Raw genomic sequence first — 16,787 nt, 5'->3', positions numbered from 1 at the left:
CTTCCTGCCTCTAGGAATTACTATTTGAACTCATTGTCTTTGTTGTGACAACTGTGAGTTCTTCACATACTAAAGAAAAAAAAGTTCAGTTACGCTTACGTCTAAAAGCTGAACGTGTAACAATGCGCTGAGGCAAACGAAAAACATAGTCCTGCATCCTTAATTCAAACAGCTAAAGTTTGAGGTACTTGAACTCTTCTTTTTGTGCAACTCCTCTATCACATGTACCTGATCACTCTTCACTGCTGACTTTACAAATAAAGATGTTATTGATTCAGAGGCAGTGAGCAGACTATTTCTGCTGCAATTAAAGGACACATTAATGTGTGTAAAACAATATACGGGTGAATTTGCAATATTGACTTCTATGATTTATTTTGATATCTGCTTTACACATATATCAACATATTATACCTTTCTGTATTCCTTGAGAAGTTTTCTAACCACACCCGAAGAAAGAATGGCGATATACTCAGAGGAGACATAACACAGCTTTTAGTGTTCTTTAAGCCAATAAAGAAAATTCTGCCTGAATTTTATAATCTGGGACACTTGTATCATGCTGTTAAAAAAAGCCTAAACCACCTTGCTTTATGCATGACAAGCTAAATACTACAAATTTTTAGGCATTATGAAAAAATTACTGAGAAAATGAATGACAAAATGTATATTATTCATGGAAATGTCCTTAAGTCATATTAACATCTAAAAGTCATATTTATTTCATAAAGAACCCTAGTTTAAATAAAGAAACTATACAATTAATCTAAAACATTCTATCTGGGCGACTCAGGGAACAAACAGTCGTGGCAGGTGAGAGACCATCATCATCATCATCGATCAGCATATTGTCTTCTTCACATGTTTCATGAAACATATGGCTGCCGACCACAGGACAGACTCTTCTGTACTTTTGGGATCATCTCTGTCCTGGAGAGCTACTGATCATGTGCTAGATATAAGTTTAAACAGACAGGGACAGACTGTGTTTACCATTTACTCCTGTCTGACAACTGCCGATCATATGTTACATCTCTTCAGGAGGTCTTTGTTCTGATTGACCCTTTCTGTGACATGACCCCCATGAAGTCATGTGATTTCAGCCATGTGATGTCCATTCTACCTTATAGTAAAAGTCCTGCTGACTAGATTTAGTTGGAACGGGAGATAAACAGACAGCTGAGGTGTCCCAGATGACCTGAATTCCCTCTACATGATTTGAACTGTAAGTACAAACCTGGGACAACCCTGCAGCTGTATATTTAAAGTCGTGATATTCTAAGTGTCATGATTTAATCTAACACGTGTGTATAAACTTACGTCTTCTCATGGTCGGGTCCCTCGGAGCTCACCTCTTCAAAAATCACCTTTGAGCCTGTTCTCTGTGCGTACTGGATTAGCTCAGCTACGTAGTATTCAGTTGCCATTATCGACGCAGCGGTCGAAATTCAATCTTAAATTCCGTTAAAAAAACATAGCAAACAAAGCACGAAGGTGAACGTGTTTCTCTCGGTCTTCTTCTCACCGGTGTTCAACTCTCACTGCTCTGCGTACACATGCACTTCCTCTTTCGTTTCAGCTCACTGTGCAGAGTTTCGATTTCCTCCCGGATGAACACTATTCACATTCATCAGTTTTTTTGTTTTTGTACTTTATTCAACATTGAATAGTTTACAAACACTGGGACAAAGGAAATATGATACTCTCGATATAATATTAAACAGGCAAAATAAACCATGAATAATAAAACCAATACTTAATAATACAAATATAAACTTTAGGCATCAGAACAAAGTATATATGATGTCAAGAAAATGTAAATGAAAGATGAGAAGTATAATAATATTGTTCAAATAAAACATAAATGATGAAAAATACATAAGGAAAATATAATAACTTAACAATGAGGTAGGCAATTAATACAATTTCTTCTTTCATCACACACAAGGACAATTCTTTGATCGTATATGTATTACATAGACCAGGGGTATTCAACTAAAATGTAAAGAGGTCCAGTTAAAGAAAATTTCTTAAAGCAAAGGTCCGGAAGATCTTAATGTCTAACTATTTAGTGTGATATATATTTAAGTAGCCTAGTAGTTGTATCAACATCTGCATGTACTAAATACCTGACTGTCAAATCAAATGAATTCAGTACGATTCAAAAACTTTTTGACAATATTTATTGTCACGTAACATAGAACTGAACATATATGTATGATTGCAGATATGTATAATGTTCTCTCATTAACTAAATAAAAGTAGGGCTGCATTTCAAAATAAGAGAAAATAAATCAAATGTGAAAATTGTGCATGTTCAAATAAAGGGCTTAACCTCAGAAAAATAAAATAAAGGGAGCAAAAGCTTGAATTTCCCTTTTTCTGTTTCACATCTTGACTCAAAAGTCTCAACCAATTTTACAGATAATAAATCTCAACACATCTTAACAATTGAACAGTTTTAGAATCACTTTCTTCCCCTCTTATATCCCACTCCCTCACTTTGTTCGTCTGTTTCTCTCCCTTTCTCCGTCTCACTCCTCTGTTTCTCTCCCTTTCTCCGTCTCACTCCTCTGTTTCTCTCCCTTTCTCCGCCTCACTCCTCTGTTTCTCTCCCTTTCTCGGTCTCACTCATCTGTTTCTCAACTTTCTCCGTCTCAGTCGTCTGTATCTCTCCCTTTGTTTTCTCTACCTGTATCGCTATCTTTCTTTTTCTTTCTACCGTCTTTTCATGTGTAACTTGCCTCTAACTCTCTCATCTGTCTGCACTGTAGAGTCGCAATGTTTACCGCCTGGAATGCACAGACTTGATTGGCTGAGTAGTATCACATGGGATGGCTTAACTCGCATGCAATTGGTCTGTGCCTTTCCTCATCCGCTAAACCACTACCGTAAAGACTACAAAAGCTGCGCCGGTTACAAATAGAAGCGCCCCGTCAGGTTTTAAATCATAACCTTCTGTTTTGGCTGTAGGTCCGGGTCCGTACGGGACGGCTTCTGGGTCCGGACTCGGACCGTGGTCCGCCTGTTAGTGACCCCTGATCTAGACAATCGTTCCCTCATTTCCAGCACAAACTGCACCACCCCTCTGTCACTTGGAGTGGAGGAAGGGGCCTCCCAGCCTTTCCGGAGCAGGTCCAATGGTTGAAGCCTGGGGAACTTCTCGATAGGCAAAAAGTAGGAATGGCAGCCATCGGTCCCAGTCTCTGCCAGTGTCATTCACAAACTTCTGTAGCATCCTCTTCAGTGTCTGATTAAACCTTTCCACCAGCCCATCTGTCTGTGGATGGTAAGGTGTGGTCTTAATTGCAGAGATGCCTAGTTGTTTGTGAAAGAGCTGCATCAGCCTGGAGGTGAAATTGGTCCCCTGGTCTGTCAAGATCTCATCTGGAATTCCAACTCGGGAAACCAGTTGTACCAGAGCATGCAAAACTGCGGGAGCAGTGATAGTGTGCAGGGGAAAGGCCTCTGAGAAATGGCTGGCATAGTCACACACTACTAAAATATATTGATGGCCACCACTGCTTTTCACAAGGGGGCCCACAATATCCTGCTGCCCATTGACAGTCACAGATTTATAACGTTGAACTCTAGCTTTATCTCCCGTGGGGTCAAGCTCAGGCCGGGGTGCATAGCAAGCGCCTGTGACCTTAGCTTTGCGTATGGGACACACAGAAGCTTTGTGGCCTGGCTGCTGGCAATAGAAACAAACAAAGTCCTTACCAGATGGTCGTTGGTTTGCTGTAGTGCCGGTGTTACCTCGAAACTCCTGGTCAGTCTCTCTTCTTGTAAACCTGGGATGAGGCGGCTGGACCAGTAGACGGGGGGCTGCACTTGGGGGGTGTGTGGCGGGTCCTCCTCTCCGGGTATTGATGTACTGAAGAGCCAGTTTGGCAGCTGCAAGTCCCTCCACTGGCTCATGCTCCTTCACCCAGGTCCTCACCTCGAAAGGGAGTACATGGAGTAGCTGCTCCAGGATGATGGCTTCCCCCATCTGCTCCTTGGTGTGCTGCTCAGGTCACCACAGGGCACAGAAATTGACCTGAACTGCTGCCGGTAAGTCTCTGGTGAGATGTCAAACTTCATCAGCAGGGCTGCTTTGAGGTCAGTATAGCAGTGGGCTTTCTCCTCATCCATCGCAGTGTAGGCCTCCAGTGCCTTCCCAGACAACAGAGGAACGAGTCGACATGCCCACTCATTCTCTGGCCATTTCCAGGTTTTGGCAATACGTTCAAAACGTAACAAATAGTTCTCAATGTCCTCACCCATTTGATATTGTGGGATTTTTGGCTCAGAAAAATGTCTCCACTCTGGTCTGGAGTGGTCTGACCTGCTGAGGGAGTCATGAAACTGGAGGAAGGGTGCCTCTGGCAGGTCATCCTGACGTATACGCCGGGGTGCTGGTGTTGGCAGGTCAAGTCTGGGGCTGCTTACTGTAACTGTGCTTGGCGTTTGGGTTATACTGAGATGGGGCCTACTGACAGGTTGCGGTACTTGCAGCGAGGCCCTCAACCCTCTGATCTCGGTTCAATTCCAGCCCATGCCTTCTTGGGCAAGATGCTGAACCCGACTGGCCCTTCATAGATGTTGAATGTACTAATTGGAAGTCGCTTTGGATAAAAGCGTCAACTAAAATGCATGTAATGTGATAATGTAATGTAAAAAACACAACAGTGTATATTTTCTGCAAGTATTTCTGATATATTCTTGCTTGTAATAACATTTCCTTTATCAAGGTCGAGGCTCTGACTCCAAAAGGTGATTCTGTGGTAGAGTAACTTGGTTGTTAGGGGCTATGTCCTGCTGCATCACCCAACTTCCACTGAGTGTTAACTGGTCAAGTTGACTGTTCATGGCACAGAACAAAACGACCCTCATTCCAGTGGGATGTGTCTCTGTAGTCCTTACAGGCTGTCTGCAGCTGTGGATCACTGTATCCAAGTTTCAACTACAAACCATCTTGCAACTGCACCTACTGCATCCACATGGTAATATTCCAGGTTGGACACACACACACAAAGTAATGTCTCCATACCTTCTGAGGACATTACATTGACTTCCTGGACACTTACCATAACCATAGTTACTACTTGTTTAACCAAAACCTTAACCTAACATTGGAACATGTCTTCATCTTAAAATTAACCATTTTCGTTATGGGGATATGCTTTTTGTCCCAATTAGGAAGACAAGTCCCCATAAGCTGACTGTGTAAAAAGATTTAGGTCCCCACAACATGAGTAATACTCATTATTGACTCATTACCTGCCTCACCCTAACCCTGAACCTTACCTTACTTAAAATGTCATGACTTTCGCAATCATGCTCTTTGTCCTCGTAAGGAAAACAAGTCCTAACTTAAGGTAAAATGAAAAAAACCCTCATGAGGGTAAATTTCTGGTTTCTGGTATTGTTCCACATCTGTATCCTTCTTAATCACTTGTTTTTTTTGGCCTTGTGTTTAAAAATAAAAATAATGTTTTTACTTAGTGCAGCCGTATGCTGCCTGTAGAGAAGGCTGTCAAGTTGTCTACATGCAAAGTTAAAACTTTATATAACCATTTAAGCGACTTCAAGAAAACAAATGTGTCGCTGAGAGGCTGAGGTCCGGACCAATATTCTGTATGACACACTAATCAAAAAATCACTGAAATCTGTGAAAATGTATTACATCACACATTGTATCATAACCAAAATAATATTCTTCTTTCACTTAATATATTTATGGCTCCTACAATCATGATAGCAGATAGACAGAAACAAATAGATAACCACAATTTTATTTCCCCCTTATGATAATCAATACAAAGCAATGGCTGTAATGATTTAAAACACTTTTACATAACATAGAAGACATTTCCATTATTGAATAAAATATCACTTGATTACATTACATTACATTTCATTTAGCTGAAGCTTTTATCCAAAGCGACTTACAATAAGTGCATTCAACCATGAGGGTACAAACCCGTAACAACAAGAATCAAGAAAGTACTTTTTCTTCAAGAAAGCCAAACTACAAAGTGCTATAAGTAAGTACCATTTAAGTGCTACTAAATTGTTAGTTTAAACTTTTATTCAAGGTATAGTCGGAAGAGGTGTGTTTTTAGTTTGCGGCGGAAGATGTATAGACTTTCTGCTGTCCTGATGTCATTTGGGAGCTCATTTCACCATTCAGGAGCCAGGACAGCAAACAGTCGTGATTTTGTTGAGTGTTTAGCTCGCAGTGAGGGAGCAGCAAGCCGATTGGCAGATGCAGAGCGAAGTGAGTGGGCTGGGGTGTAACGTTTGACCATGTCCTGGATGTAGACTGGACCCGATCCGTTCGCAGCACGGTACGCAAGTACTAATGTTTTGAAACGGATACGGGCAGCCACTGGTAACCAGTGAAGGGAGTGGAGGAGCGGAGTAGTGTGAGTGAATTTAGGTTAAAGACCAGTCGAGCTGCTGCATTCTGGATGAGCTGCAGAGGTCGGATGGTGCTAGCAGGTAGACCTGCCAGGAGGGAGTTACAATAGTCTAGGCGTGAGATGACCAGAGCCTGCGCCGCCTTCTGAGAGATCCCGACCCCAATGGGCGTCACATGATAATTTTCCAGGGGTCATGATAAAATTGATTTTATATTTCATTCATGCTACTGTTTGTACGACAAGCCCCACGACACAACCCAAAACTGCCACCCATTGTCATAGCTATGTGAGATTACATTACATTACATTTCATTTAGCTGACGCTTTTATCCAAAGCGACTTACAATAAGTGCATTCAACCGGTCTGTTTGTGTGTATGTGTGTGTGTGTGTGTGTGCGTGTAGTTGAGTGAGTTGTTTGTAGGCTACAGATCTCAGGTTAAAGCACAATAAAAGCCATCAACTGTTTGCCAACAAAATCATAAAACATCAAAATGTATAATCAGAGGAGACAGATGTTTATAACCTCCTGCGTGTGTGACTGTCAGACTGTTACATTTTGCTGATGTTCAGTTTTTTGAGGGTTGAGAGTGTGAGCCAACTTTTCCAGCTCTGCCTTTAGAGCACTTGCTTCAGCTCGTTGTTTTGGCTCCTTACACAGCATTGACTTCATTATTTGTTCCTGGAGAAAAACAAACAAACAGCAGAAGTAAAAGCTTTAATTACAGTTGTTCAACCAAGAAATTCTGTCCTGTTGCAACATTTCTAAAATCTTCTCATAACACTGTTGTGTGTGCTGCTTGATATTTTACATTACTGTCATCATATTATATGTCAGCCTCCCTGCTGCTCTGTTGCTGACCATCATGGCTAACTGACACACTTAGGGAAACACTGCTTCATGTGATGAAAGAAGAAGTTAGGATAAAATGAATATGGATATTTACCTCTTGAGAAAGTGGAAACTCTTTGGGGAACTTCTGATTTCTGGCATCTCCGAAAACCTGGTTTATGCAGTGATAAAAAGAATGAATGGGCAAGTTACCAAACTTGGGATATCGTGATAATTCAAATAATAATTCTCTGTTGAACATTGCAAATAAAAGCAGGAAAGATTAAATAAGATCAACATTAAAGCTCTAAGCACCCGACATTGGCCCGTGTCATGATTTTATCTGGTGACACTTTAATAATAATATTCGGGACATTGACGACTCACCTTCCCTCTTTCATGGCCAGTAGACATTTTCCAGAGGAGCTCAAAGTATATCAGCCCGAAGGCGAATATGTCCACCTTCCGGTCATAGATGTTCTCAAGCTTGTGTAGTAAAATAACAACACAGTATTAAGATATTGCATTTATATTAACAAGTTATTTCATAAGTAACTGACTCACTACTGACTATTTTGATTCTATTTTTAAAATATTTTATTTCATTTTTCTCTTTTCTCATTTGTAACAATTTTTATTTAAAAAAATTTTGGCCGATATAATATAAATTTAATTTCCGTGCAATCTTCAAACTGCTTTAAATAGTTTCCTATTGTTTGTCTTCAATTCTTAATTTTGAATGTGTAAAGCTGTAACTGTTTGCACTCTGGACTCATCTTAGTCTCCTTATATAATGATGAATGAGAATTCAAAGGAAAACGCATAGTAAGGTGTAACTACCTCTACAGGCCTCTAGAATATTTACACTAATGACAAGATGATTTCCAGAAACAATTTGAAAAATGTAAATTTTAGCTATAATTGTAACTAAAAATAAAAAACAAGAACATGCTTCAACCAACTTCAGGGATAATGGGGGTCCCGAGACTCTGGCACCTTTTCTTTGGGGAGGTTGAAATGTCAGAGGTTGAAATGTTTGTGTAGCATTGGTCTAGACAGACAGGATGTTTACTGTATACACCAACTAGTAGGTGGGCCGTGACAAAGACCCTGATGAATCACTGAGAATTGTGAAATTGTGATAGACCTATTGCATTCGTGGTAAATCATCTCATGTGACGCCACTTGGCGAATCAAATCTATGAATTTCGATGAGCAAATATTTTTTTTAACAAAAAGAAAAAGTGAAACAAAACTCTACACTTTTTATTACATTTATTTCTAAATTTGAACACTTTATTTTAGGATGCACATTAAAAAACATTCTATTTTGTCTTATATTTTTTCCGTGACATGAGAGAAGAGCATTCATTTTTTATTTATGTATTTATTAATCCCTCCAGTGCAAAGTGAAAACTGAAATGTATATTATAACATTGTTGAAATACTATTGCATTATATTTTCTTGATTGTTGATTCATCTAATCTATATATATTTATAATTTTGTTCTCTATCTGGACCTGTTGTATTTTATCATACTGGGTTTTTTGTCTCTGTTGTCTATATGATGGTTTGTAAATGAGAGTAAATTCGACAGTAAACAGGAGCTTGAAATTTAGATGTATACTTTTTCTTTATGTCACAATTCTCACTGCCTCCAGTGAAGACAGGTGACAGCGAGCCCTGGTGAAGCAAATTAACTGTCTCGATAGAACAGTTATTAATTTGGCATCTGAAGACGGGATGAGACAGGTGATATAGAAATACCATAATGTGTGTGTGTGCTTTGGACACATTAGATGTTTAGATTAGATTCTTATCTATCATGCATAACCATCAGCCACCAGAGACCTGATCTCAACATTACTGACTCAGTAGTGGAAATACAATTACTGAATTTGATGTAAGTTTGTCTTTTATATGAGGGATGTGTTGTATCACAGAATTAGTACAGGATGGGAGCATTGGATGCATTTTAAACCAATAATACAGGAAAATCAAAGGCATCTCACTTGTTCGGGAGCCATGTAAGAAAAGGTTCCTGATTTGTTAGTTCTCTCCATTGGATTTTCATCGTCGACATCATCAGCAGTGACCAGACCAAAGTCTCCAATCTTCACTGCTCTATCCTGTCCAAACATGATGTTGGCAGGCTAAACATTGGAAAGAAAAAAGCAGCAATCAACATCAAGCTCCTTCAATGATGTGTAATTACCTCCACCAAGGAGGTACACAGTGCCGTTCTAGTTATAATGACGATGACATAACGATGATGAAATGCAATCCTCTTTTGCTTCCAAATTAAATTACCACAATATCTAATGGATTCACCATGAAATGTAAGGATATCGAGATGATCAATACAAAAGAATGACCCTCAGATCATGTCATGTATGAGACTGAAAGAGTGAAATGTCTTAACAGCTCAATGGATTCCCTGTCTGATACTTTATTTTCTGCATCTAGCCAAGAATAAAAACCTGGTGTGTAAATGTTGAACTGTGTCATAAAATATGGTCTGAGAAACTCAGCCTTATATAACGAATTAAAAAAATCCAGGCACAACATTAAAATAAAAAAGACAAACACAACCTGGGAATTTTCATTCTAAAACAGCTTCATATGGTAAATAAAGTGACTTGCTTCAGGGGTTTTCCTTCCACATGTATCCTGAATGTGTGGGATGTAAGTGGAAGTACACAAAAACACATCGATGGTACATGAATCACAAATCTCCAATGCCTGTACTAGTCATTTAAAGACATTAGAAGAACTTTGTCTGACCTTCAGGTCCCTGTGGATGAGTTTTTTGAAGTGAATGTACTCGACTCCACTGACTATTTGTTGAGCGATGGTTAGACTCTCATGTCGTCTGTTGGAGTCTGGCAGAGTTCTCGTATTCCTCTCATTTATCCAGTGTCTCAGTGTTTTTGAGCCACATAACTCCATTTGAATGTAAAGGAACTGTGGCGATGATTCCCTGATAGGAAACAAAAAAACATTTGGTGCAATGTCACACATTCATTTTTAGTAAATAAAAAGAGTACGTATTAGTGGATGAGACTTACTGAGAAGAGGTGCTGTCTGCTGAACTGTTCTGCTTGTAACCTGTATCCTCCATCCAACAAGTGTAGTATCGCACAATGTTGGTGTGATGAAGGTCTGATAATGCCTTCACCTCTCGCAGAGCTTTTCTGATAATTTTTTTAATGAAAACAATCCTGGTGCATCAGTTACTGAAAAGTTACTTGAACAAATATGTACACTGCACTGAAGAGTTGCATACTCAACTTACTTTTTACCACGGACAATCTTGAGGGCATACTTCTTGTTCAGCAGTATTTCTCTTACTTCGTACACATGACCATAGCTTCCTTTTCCAAGAGACTTTATGGAATCAAACTGTGATGTAAATCTGTAGAGGTTTACAATTTTTTAACCATAATAGTAAAAAAAACGCGGTAATGTCTTGTACATGACTACACCAATTACCAGAAAATAAAATGTGTACATCACAATCCTTTGCCTTTTAGTCTTACCTGGACTTGGTTGGTGTGTTACTCACACTATCGGCCCTACCCTCGTTTTCCACAGCAACCTGAGAGGATAAAGTAAATATAAGATATGCATTTAAAATCAATGGTTTTGGACGAGTGTATGTCCTTCACAATGTCGAGTAGCTACAGCGACAGTCTGTCAGAGGATCTCCAGCTTTGCCAGATGGATGATAATTATCGTGTTTGACCAATAATTTAGCCCTCTGTATGATGTACTGTCAGTATTAGGAGTTATCGCTATCAGTATAAAAAATATGAATCCTATGTTAGTTTTTTAACATAGGCTTGTTGTGACCATGAAGAGGAATATGCATCTCTTCTCCAGCCAATCAGGAGGATGTAGAAGACACAGGCAGCGATTCAGAGGTCCTCACCAATTTAAACCCAAGTTTATTTACATTAGCATGTTTTTACATGTGGTTAGATTTGTAGATTTGTCAAATAATAGTTAATCTAAACTTTGGCTGTATATGAAAGTATTCATGCATTTTTTTTTCCTTCCTCATAATACAATAGCTTTAAGCCTCAATTATGATACAATGCTGCTCCCGCCAGAGACCATATTCACACGGCCGCCATTTTATAGTCACATCACACTCAGAGCTTTATTTACAGCCTAAATAAATGTGTAAAGATGTGCATTGATATTTAACTATGAAAACAGCCCTAATGGAAGTGGTTGAATGCTAATGTTAGCTGCTGCTATCTAATAGTAGCTAATGAGCTACCAAATATGTTGTTTAACCTTGAAACATTTTAAATATGTATTTTCTTTTCAGCTGGTGATCAGTTATTGACCTGTGAAATGAAAACAGTTTGTCAGATTATCTGTGTTTATTTGACTTATAAGCAGTGCTTCCACTCAGCTGAAATATAAAATGAACTAATGAATTGCATGTGTTCTTTTGAACATTTAAATTGTAACACCTTATACATTTTTTGATGCATTGCAGGCGTCCTTAAGGTCAACTGTGTCTGAAAGTGATGCACCAACACCATCATCACTGTAAGTTTCTTCAGTGACTGTGGTTTTTCTGTGGTGAAAGATTATGAAGGAGAATTATTGCCTCACGGATGAATGCATCTGCCAACCAGTCCAATCAAGTTGCTGTTTAATTCAATGTCAGTCCAGACTCATACTGTGCGTAGTGAAGACTCTGTAGGAATTGAATTAAAGGTATTGAGTGTATTCTGTTTGTTTGACCAAAATCTAAACCTTAACCGGCCTCCCCAGGACATAACCTTAATATTAGCAACCTTATTCTCAATTACGTCTTTATTCTTATCTTACTTTTTTCTCAAAATCTCTATATCTTTTTTCTTCATATGGCCCTAATACTCCCTCATTGTTTAAGCTTCACCAGATCACATTAATAAGTAAGTTAACAAGGTCAAGCATAAAATAAGCACATGTAGTAAGTGGAAAATAAAAACCATAATCTATCATATTCTACATAAACTAATGAATGAATGAATGAAAACCTTGCTGTCGTAGTCGGTCTGCTCTTGAAGAGCAGCCCAGGCCAGCTGAGCTGCATTTTGTCTGGCTTCTTTCCCATTCTTCCCCTTACCCACAGGGTACTCCTTGTTGTCGATCACTAACTTGTAGAAGAATCTGTGCAGGCAGGATGGAAATGTTTAGATTGTTGTGTTAAGATTTCATAGTGTGTGTAGTGTGTATTCCTGTTACTGAGGTTCAGGCGTACTCACTGGGGGCTGTGTGCTTCTCCGCATCTTTTCTCTAAGACGAAAGTGTGGGAGCGCTGTGTTTTCTGACAGTACTGGTTGACCATGCCAATGAAGTTTCCACCTTCTGCCTTTACACTGAGGCTGTTGGTCTTATCACTGTAATACCAAGACAATCGGACACTCATTAGAAACGTTTCATAACAGAACAGAAGCAGAATGAAACAAAACTATTTGCTCTCACCAGATTTCTGACACATCTTGTTTGGCTTCCTCATTTTCAAAAACCTTGAACACATTTACAACAGTATTAAGATCTTTGCACACCAAGTCTATGTATTTCCTATGCGTTTAAAAACAAATCTGTGATCCAATAAAAATGTTCACTCTCTCAGTTGTATTTGCTTTAAAAGTCTGAAGTAGGAGATAAAATGGATTCGAGCACTGAGGATGATGATCCTCTCACTTCTTGAAAAAAGAAAACGAAAACATTGGGTGCTTTCAATCCTGAGAAGTGGTCAGGAACAAAGAGGATTTCATCTTCTGATCAAGAAGCTGCCAAATTATCCACACACTTCCAAGTTTATTTCTGGATGCCAGTGGTCCAGTTTGATGCACAACGAGAGAAACATGGACCGTATATTAAAAAGGTTAAAAAAACTAATTCCCATGATCCAAATGAACCCAGCCAGCAGCAAGTACACACACTTACACACAAAGACACAGGCACGCAGACTAGGCCTTGATATTATCAGCCTTTATCATAGCAACAGAGTACAAACTGGAGACAGGGAAATCTCAGTGAAATAATTTCTAGGGCTATAGTTACTAATACTGACTTATAAGTCAGGCTATAGGTACTAATACTGACTTATAAGTCTGTATTAGTACCTATAGCCTGCAGTAAAATCTAAATACCTGGCTTAAATGCCTTATGATCGAGGCTTTCAATATAAAAGCAGACACCCACATGACGACCTGTGGCACAAAGCCGGTCTCTAGAACACAGATGAAATCTAATCTTTCTTCGTCTGACAATACTATTTTCCCTCTTTATATAGTACTCCTGATGAGTGTAAACTATTGCTTTAAGCACTACAGTTCTTTTTTAAATGAGAGAACAGACCTGATCCTTGAGAGGGTTTGATGAGTCCATGAATACTATGGAGTCACTTGTACTCATTGGTTCGCTTTGTGATGACGACTTCGTGGGTTCCCTAGCAGAAAACAATGACAGACATAAGCACAGATTTCTCAGAATATAGTGATATTTCAATAAAACTTTAGCGCTCAGTATATGTCAATTCTCAGTATATGGTGATAATTCAGTAATACTTTAGTGCTCAGTATATATAAATACTAAATAGTTACAGTAGTTAACCATAATCTGCACTCCTAGTAATGTCCATAAGTGCTTACAGTGAAGTTGATGTCGAGGTCGATGTCGATGTCGAAGTCGAGGTTGAAGTTGATGGCATCATAGGGGGATCATCATCTTCGGACACAGTGGACCTCAAGGAAACCTAAAGTGTTTGACATAACAATATATAAATATATACGATTGGATTTTGCCATTTCATTCAAAAGGTTGTTGCCACTGTTAATATGAGCCTTTATCACAGCAACAGTTTGCTGTGATGTCTGTCCGCAGGATTACTCAAAAACTACTAAACCAATTTCCATGAAATTTTGTGGAGGGGTGGGGCACGACCCAGGAAGTAACATGTCACATTTTGAAGCTGATCCATTCGGGGAGATCCAGGATTTTTTTCCCCACTTTCTTTAACATGGCCAGATGGGCCGTTGGCTTGGGTCCTAGATATTATATTTGATAATAGAGAGAAGAAACTATTGAATACCTTGCTGTCCCAGTCGGACTGCTCTTGAAGAGCAGACCAGGCGTGCTGAGCAGCATTTTGTTGGGCTTGCTTGATAGTCTTACCCTCCCCCACAGGGTACTCCTTGTCTTCGATTACTACTTTGTAGGTGAATCTGCGTTGACAGGGAGGAAATATTTAGATTTAGATTAATCATGATGTGTCAAAATGTTTCTTTCTTGAATCTATAATGAGTTTTCAAACAGTATCTGCAGGCAGCATAGACTGTTTATAAAGATGGAAGACCTGACTGCTCCCCCAAAGTGAAGCCAAATCATTTTTATCAAAATCACCAGATGGCAGCAGTGCCCCTATCTGGGATATTTGGGCTTCATTTTTCTAAGAGGAAGTGGAGACGTTGTCCATCTTTATATACAGTTCAGTTGTGTATATTCAGCGTACAGAGGTAGATTTAGTTGTACTCACTGGAGACTCTGTGGTAGACCGCTTCTATTCACTTGGATGTAATTATGGGCGAGACTTTTTTTCTGACAGTGGTGGTTGAGAATTCCTTTGAAATTTGTCTCTTCAAAGCTGTTGTCATTCACACTCTGGCTATTTACCACATTGCTGCAATTAACAAGTAGCACTTCACATTAATGATACATCAAAATGAAACCATGAATTGCCACTGTGATATACTCACCTGGCAGGTTGCTTCTCCAACAAGCCTCTAAGGGCATGTTCAGCAGCATTACGCTTGGCTTGCCTCTTGCTCCTCCCCACACCTTCGGGATACACCTCACCGTTGCAGACTACCCTCTGGGTAAATCTATGGAGAAATTATCAAATCTTTGTCAGACAGTAAAGTTGACCTGAGAAGGCATTAGTGGGGTGGGAAAGTGGTTTAAATTACGTAAATGTACACATGATACCACTTCCTGCCTCTAGGAATTACTATTTGAACTCATTGTCTTTGTTGTGACAACTGTGAGTTCTTCACATACTAAAGAAAAAAGAGTTCAGTTATGCTTACGTCTAAAAGCTGAAAGTGTAACATTGCGCTGAGTCAAACGAAAAACATAGTCCTGCATCCTTAATTCAAACAGCTAAAGTTTGAGGTACTTGAACTCTTCTTTTTGTGCAACTCCTCTATCACATGTACCTGATCACTCTTCACTGCTGACTGTACAAATAAAGATGTTATTGATTCAGAGGCAGTGAGCAGACTATTTCTGCTGCAATTAAAGGACACATTAATGTGTGCAAAACAATATAGGGGTGAATTTGCAATATTGACTTCTATGATTTATTCTGAAATCTGTTTTACACATTAGATCAACATATTATACCTTTCTGTAATCCTTGAGAAGTTTTCTAACCACACCTGAAGAAAGAATGGCGATATACTCAGAGACATGACACAGCTTTTAGTGTTCTTTGAGCCAATAAAGAAAATTCTGCCTGAATTTGATAATCTGGGACACTTGTATCATGCTGTTAAAAAAACCCTAAACCACCTTGCTTTATGCATGACAAGCTAAATACTACCAATTTTTAGGCATTATGAAAAAATTATTGAGAAAATGAATGACAAAATGTATATTATTCATGGTAATGTCATTAATTCATATTAACATCTAAAAGTCATATTTATTTCATAAAGAACCCTAGTTTAAATAAAGAAACTATACATTAATCTAAAACATTCTATCTGGGCGACTCAGGGAACAAACAGTCGTGGCAGGTGAGAGACCATCATCATCATCGATCAGCATATTGTCTTCTTCACGTTTCATGAAACATATGGCTGCCGACCACAGGACAGACTCTTCTGTACTTTTGGGAATAAGTTTAAACAGACAGGGACAGACTGTGTTTACCATTTACTCCTGTCTGACAACTGCCGATCATATGTTACATCTCTTCAGGAGGTCTTTGTTCTGATTGACCCTTTCTGTGACATGACCCCCATGAAGTCATGTGATTTCAGCCATGTGATGTCCATTCTACCTTATAGTAAAAGTCCTGCTGACTAGATTTAGTTGGAACGGGAGATAAACAGACAGCTGAGGTGTCCCAGATGACCTGAATTCCCTCTACATGATTTGAGCTGTAAGTACAAACCTGGGACAACCCTGCAGCTGTATATTTCAAGTCGTGATATTCTAATAGTGTCATGATTTAATCTAACACGTGTGTATAAACTTACTTCTTCTCATGGTCGGGTCCCTCGGAGCTCACCTCTTCAAAAATCACCTCGGAGCCTGTTCTCTGTGCGTACTGGATTAGCTCAGCTACGTAGTTTTCAGTTGCCATTATCGACGCAGCGGTCGAAATTCAATCTTAAATTCCGTTAAAAAAACATAGCAAACAAAGCACGAAGGTGAACGTGTTTCTCTCGGTCTCCTTCTCACCGGTGTTCAACTCTCACTGCTCTGCGTACACATGCACTTCCTCTTTCGTTTCAGCTCACTGTGCAGAG

The 16,787-nt window shown here is 39.2% G+C and overlaps 2 protein-coding genes across 3 annotated transcripts in view; both read right to left on the bottom strand.

Moving 5' to 3' along the window:
- Positions 1–1,646, bottom strand: part of LOC117775636 (interferon-induced, double-stranded RNA-activated protein kinase-like) — a 13,352-nt gene extending 11,706 nt beyond the window's left edge. The window contains exon 1 of the mRNA XM_034608971.1: positions 1,321–1,646. Within this exon, the coding sequence (XP_034464862.1) occupies positions 1,321–1,427 (107 nt within the window). The 5' untranslated portion in view covers positions 1,428–1,646. The remainder of the gene's footprint in view (positions 1–1,320) is intronic.
- Positions 1–16,787, bottom strand: part of LOC117775713 (interferon-induced, double-stranded RNA-activated protein kinase-like) — a 23,312-nt gene extending 6,525 nt beyond the window's left edge. The window contains exons 1-15 of one of the 2 annotated variants that reach the window (XM_034609080.1): positions 16,515–16,787; positions 15,009–15,134; positions 14,789–14,932; positions 14,345–14,477; positions 13,905–14,008; positions 13,612–13,702; positions 10,782–10,840; positions 10,538–10,657; positions 10,311–10,448; positions 10,027–10,222; positions 9,255–9,395; positions 7,629–7,730; positions 7,357–7,413; positions 6,917–7,091; positions 6,564–6,858 (exon numbers count right to left, since the gene is read on the bottom strand). In XM_034609080.1, coding sequence (XP_034464971.1) covers positions 6,954–7,091; positions 7,357–7,413; positions 7,629–7,730; positions 9,255–9,395; positions 10,027–10,222; positions 10,311–10,448; positions 10,538–10,657; positions 10,782–10,840; positions 13,612–13,702; positions 13,905–14,008; positions 14,345–14,477; positions 14,789–14,932; positions 15,009–15,134; positions 16,515–16,621 — 1,656 coding nt within the window. In that variant the 5' untranslated portion in view covers positions 16,622–16,787 and the 3' untranslated portion in view covers positions 6,564–6,858; positions 6,917–6,953. Of the gene's footprint in view, positions 1–6,563; positions 6,859–6,915; positions 7,092–7,356; positions 7,414–7,628; positions 7,731–9,254; positions 9,396–10,026; positions 10,223–10,310; positions 10,449–10,537; positions 10,658–10,781; positions 10,841–13,611; positions 13,703–13,904; positions 14,009–14,344; positions 14,478–14,788; positions 14,933–15,008; positions 15,135–16,514 lie in introns of those variants that run through there. The other variant, XM_034609079.1, reaches the window with a different exon arrangement.

The sequence above is a fragment of the Hippoglossus hippoglossus genome, chromosome 15, assembly GCF_009819705.1.
Source record: "Hippoglossus hippoglossus isolate fHipHip1 chromosome 15, fHipHip1.pri, whole genome shotgun sequence".
Taxonomy (NCBI): domain Eukaryota; kingdom Metazoa; phylum Chordata; class Actinopteri; order Pleuronectiformes; family Pleuronectidae; genus Hippoglossus; species Hippoglossus hippoglossus.
The sequence above is the reverse complement of the archived record's forward strand: the minus strand, read 5'-3'. Positions and strand labels throughout refer to the sequence as shown.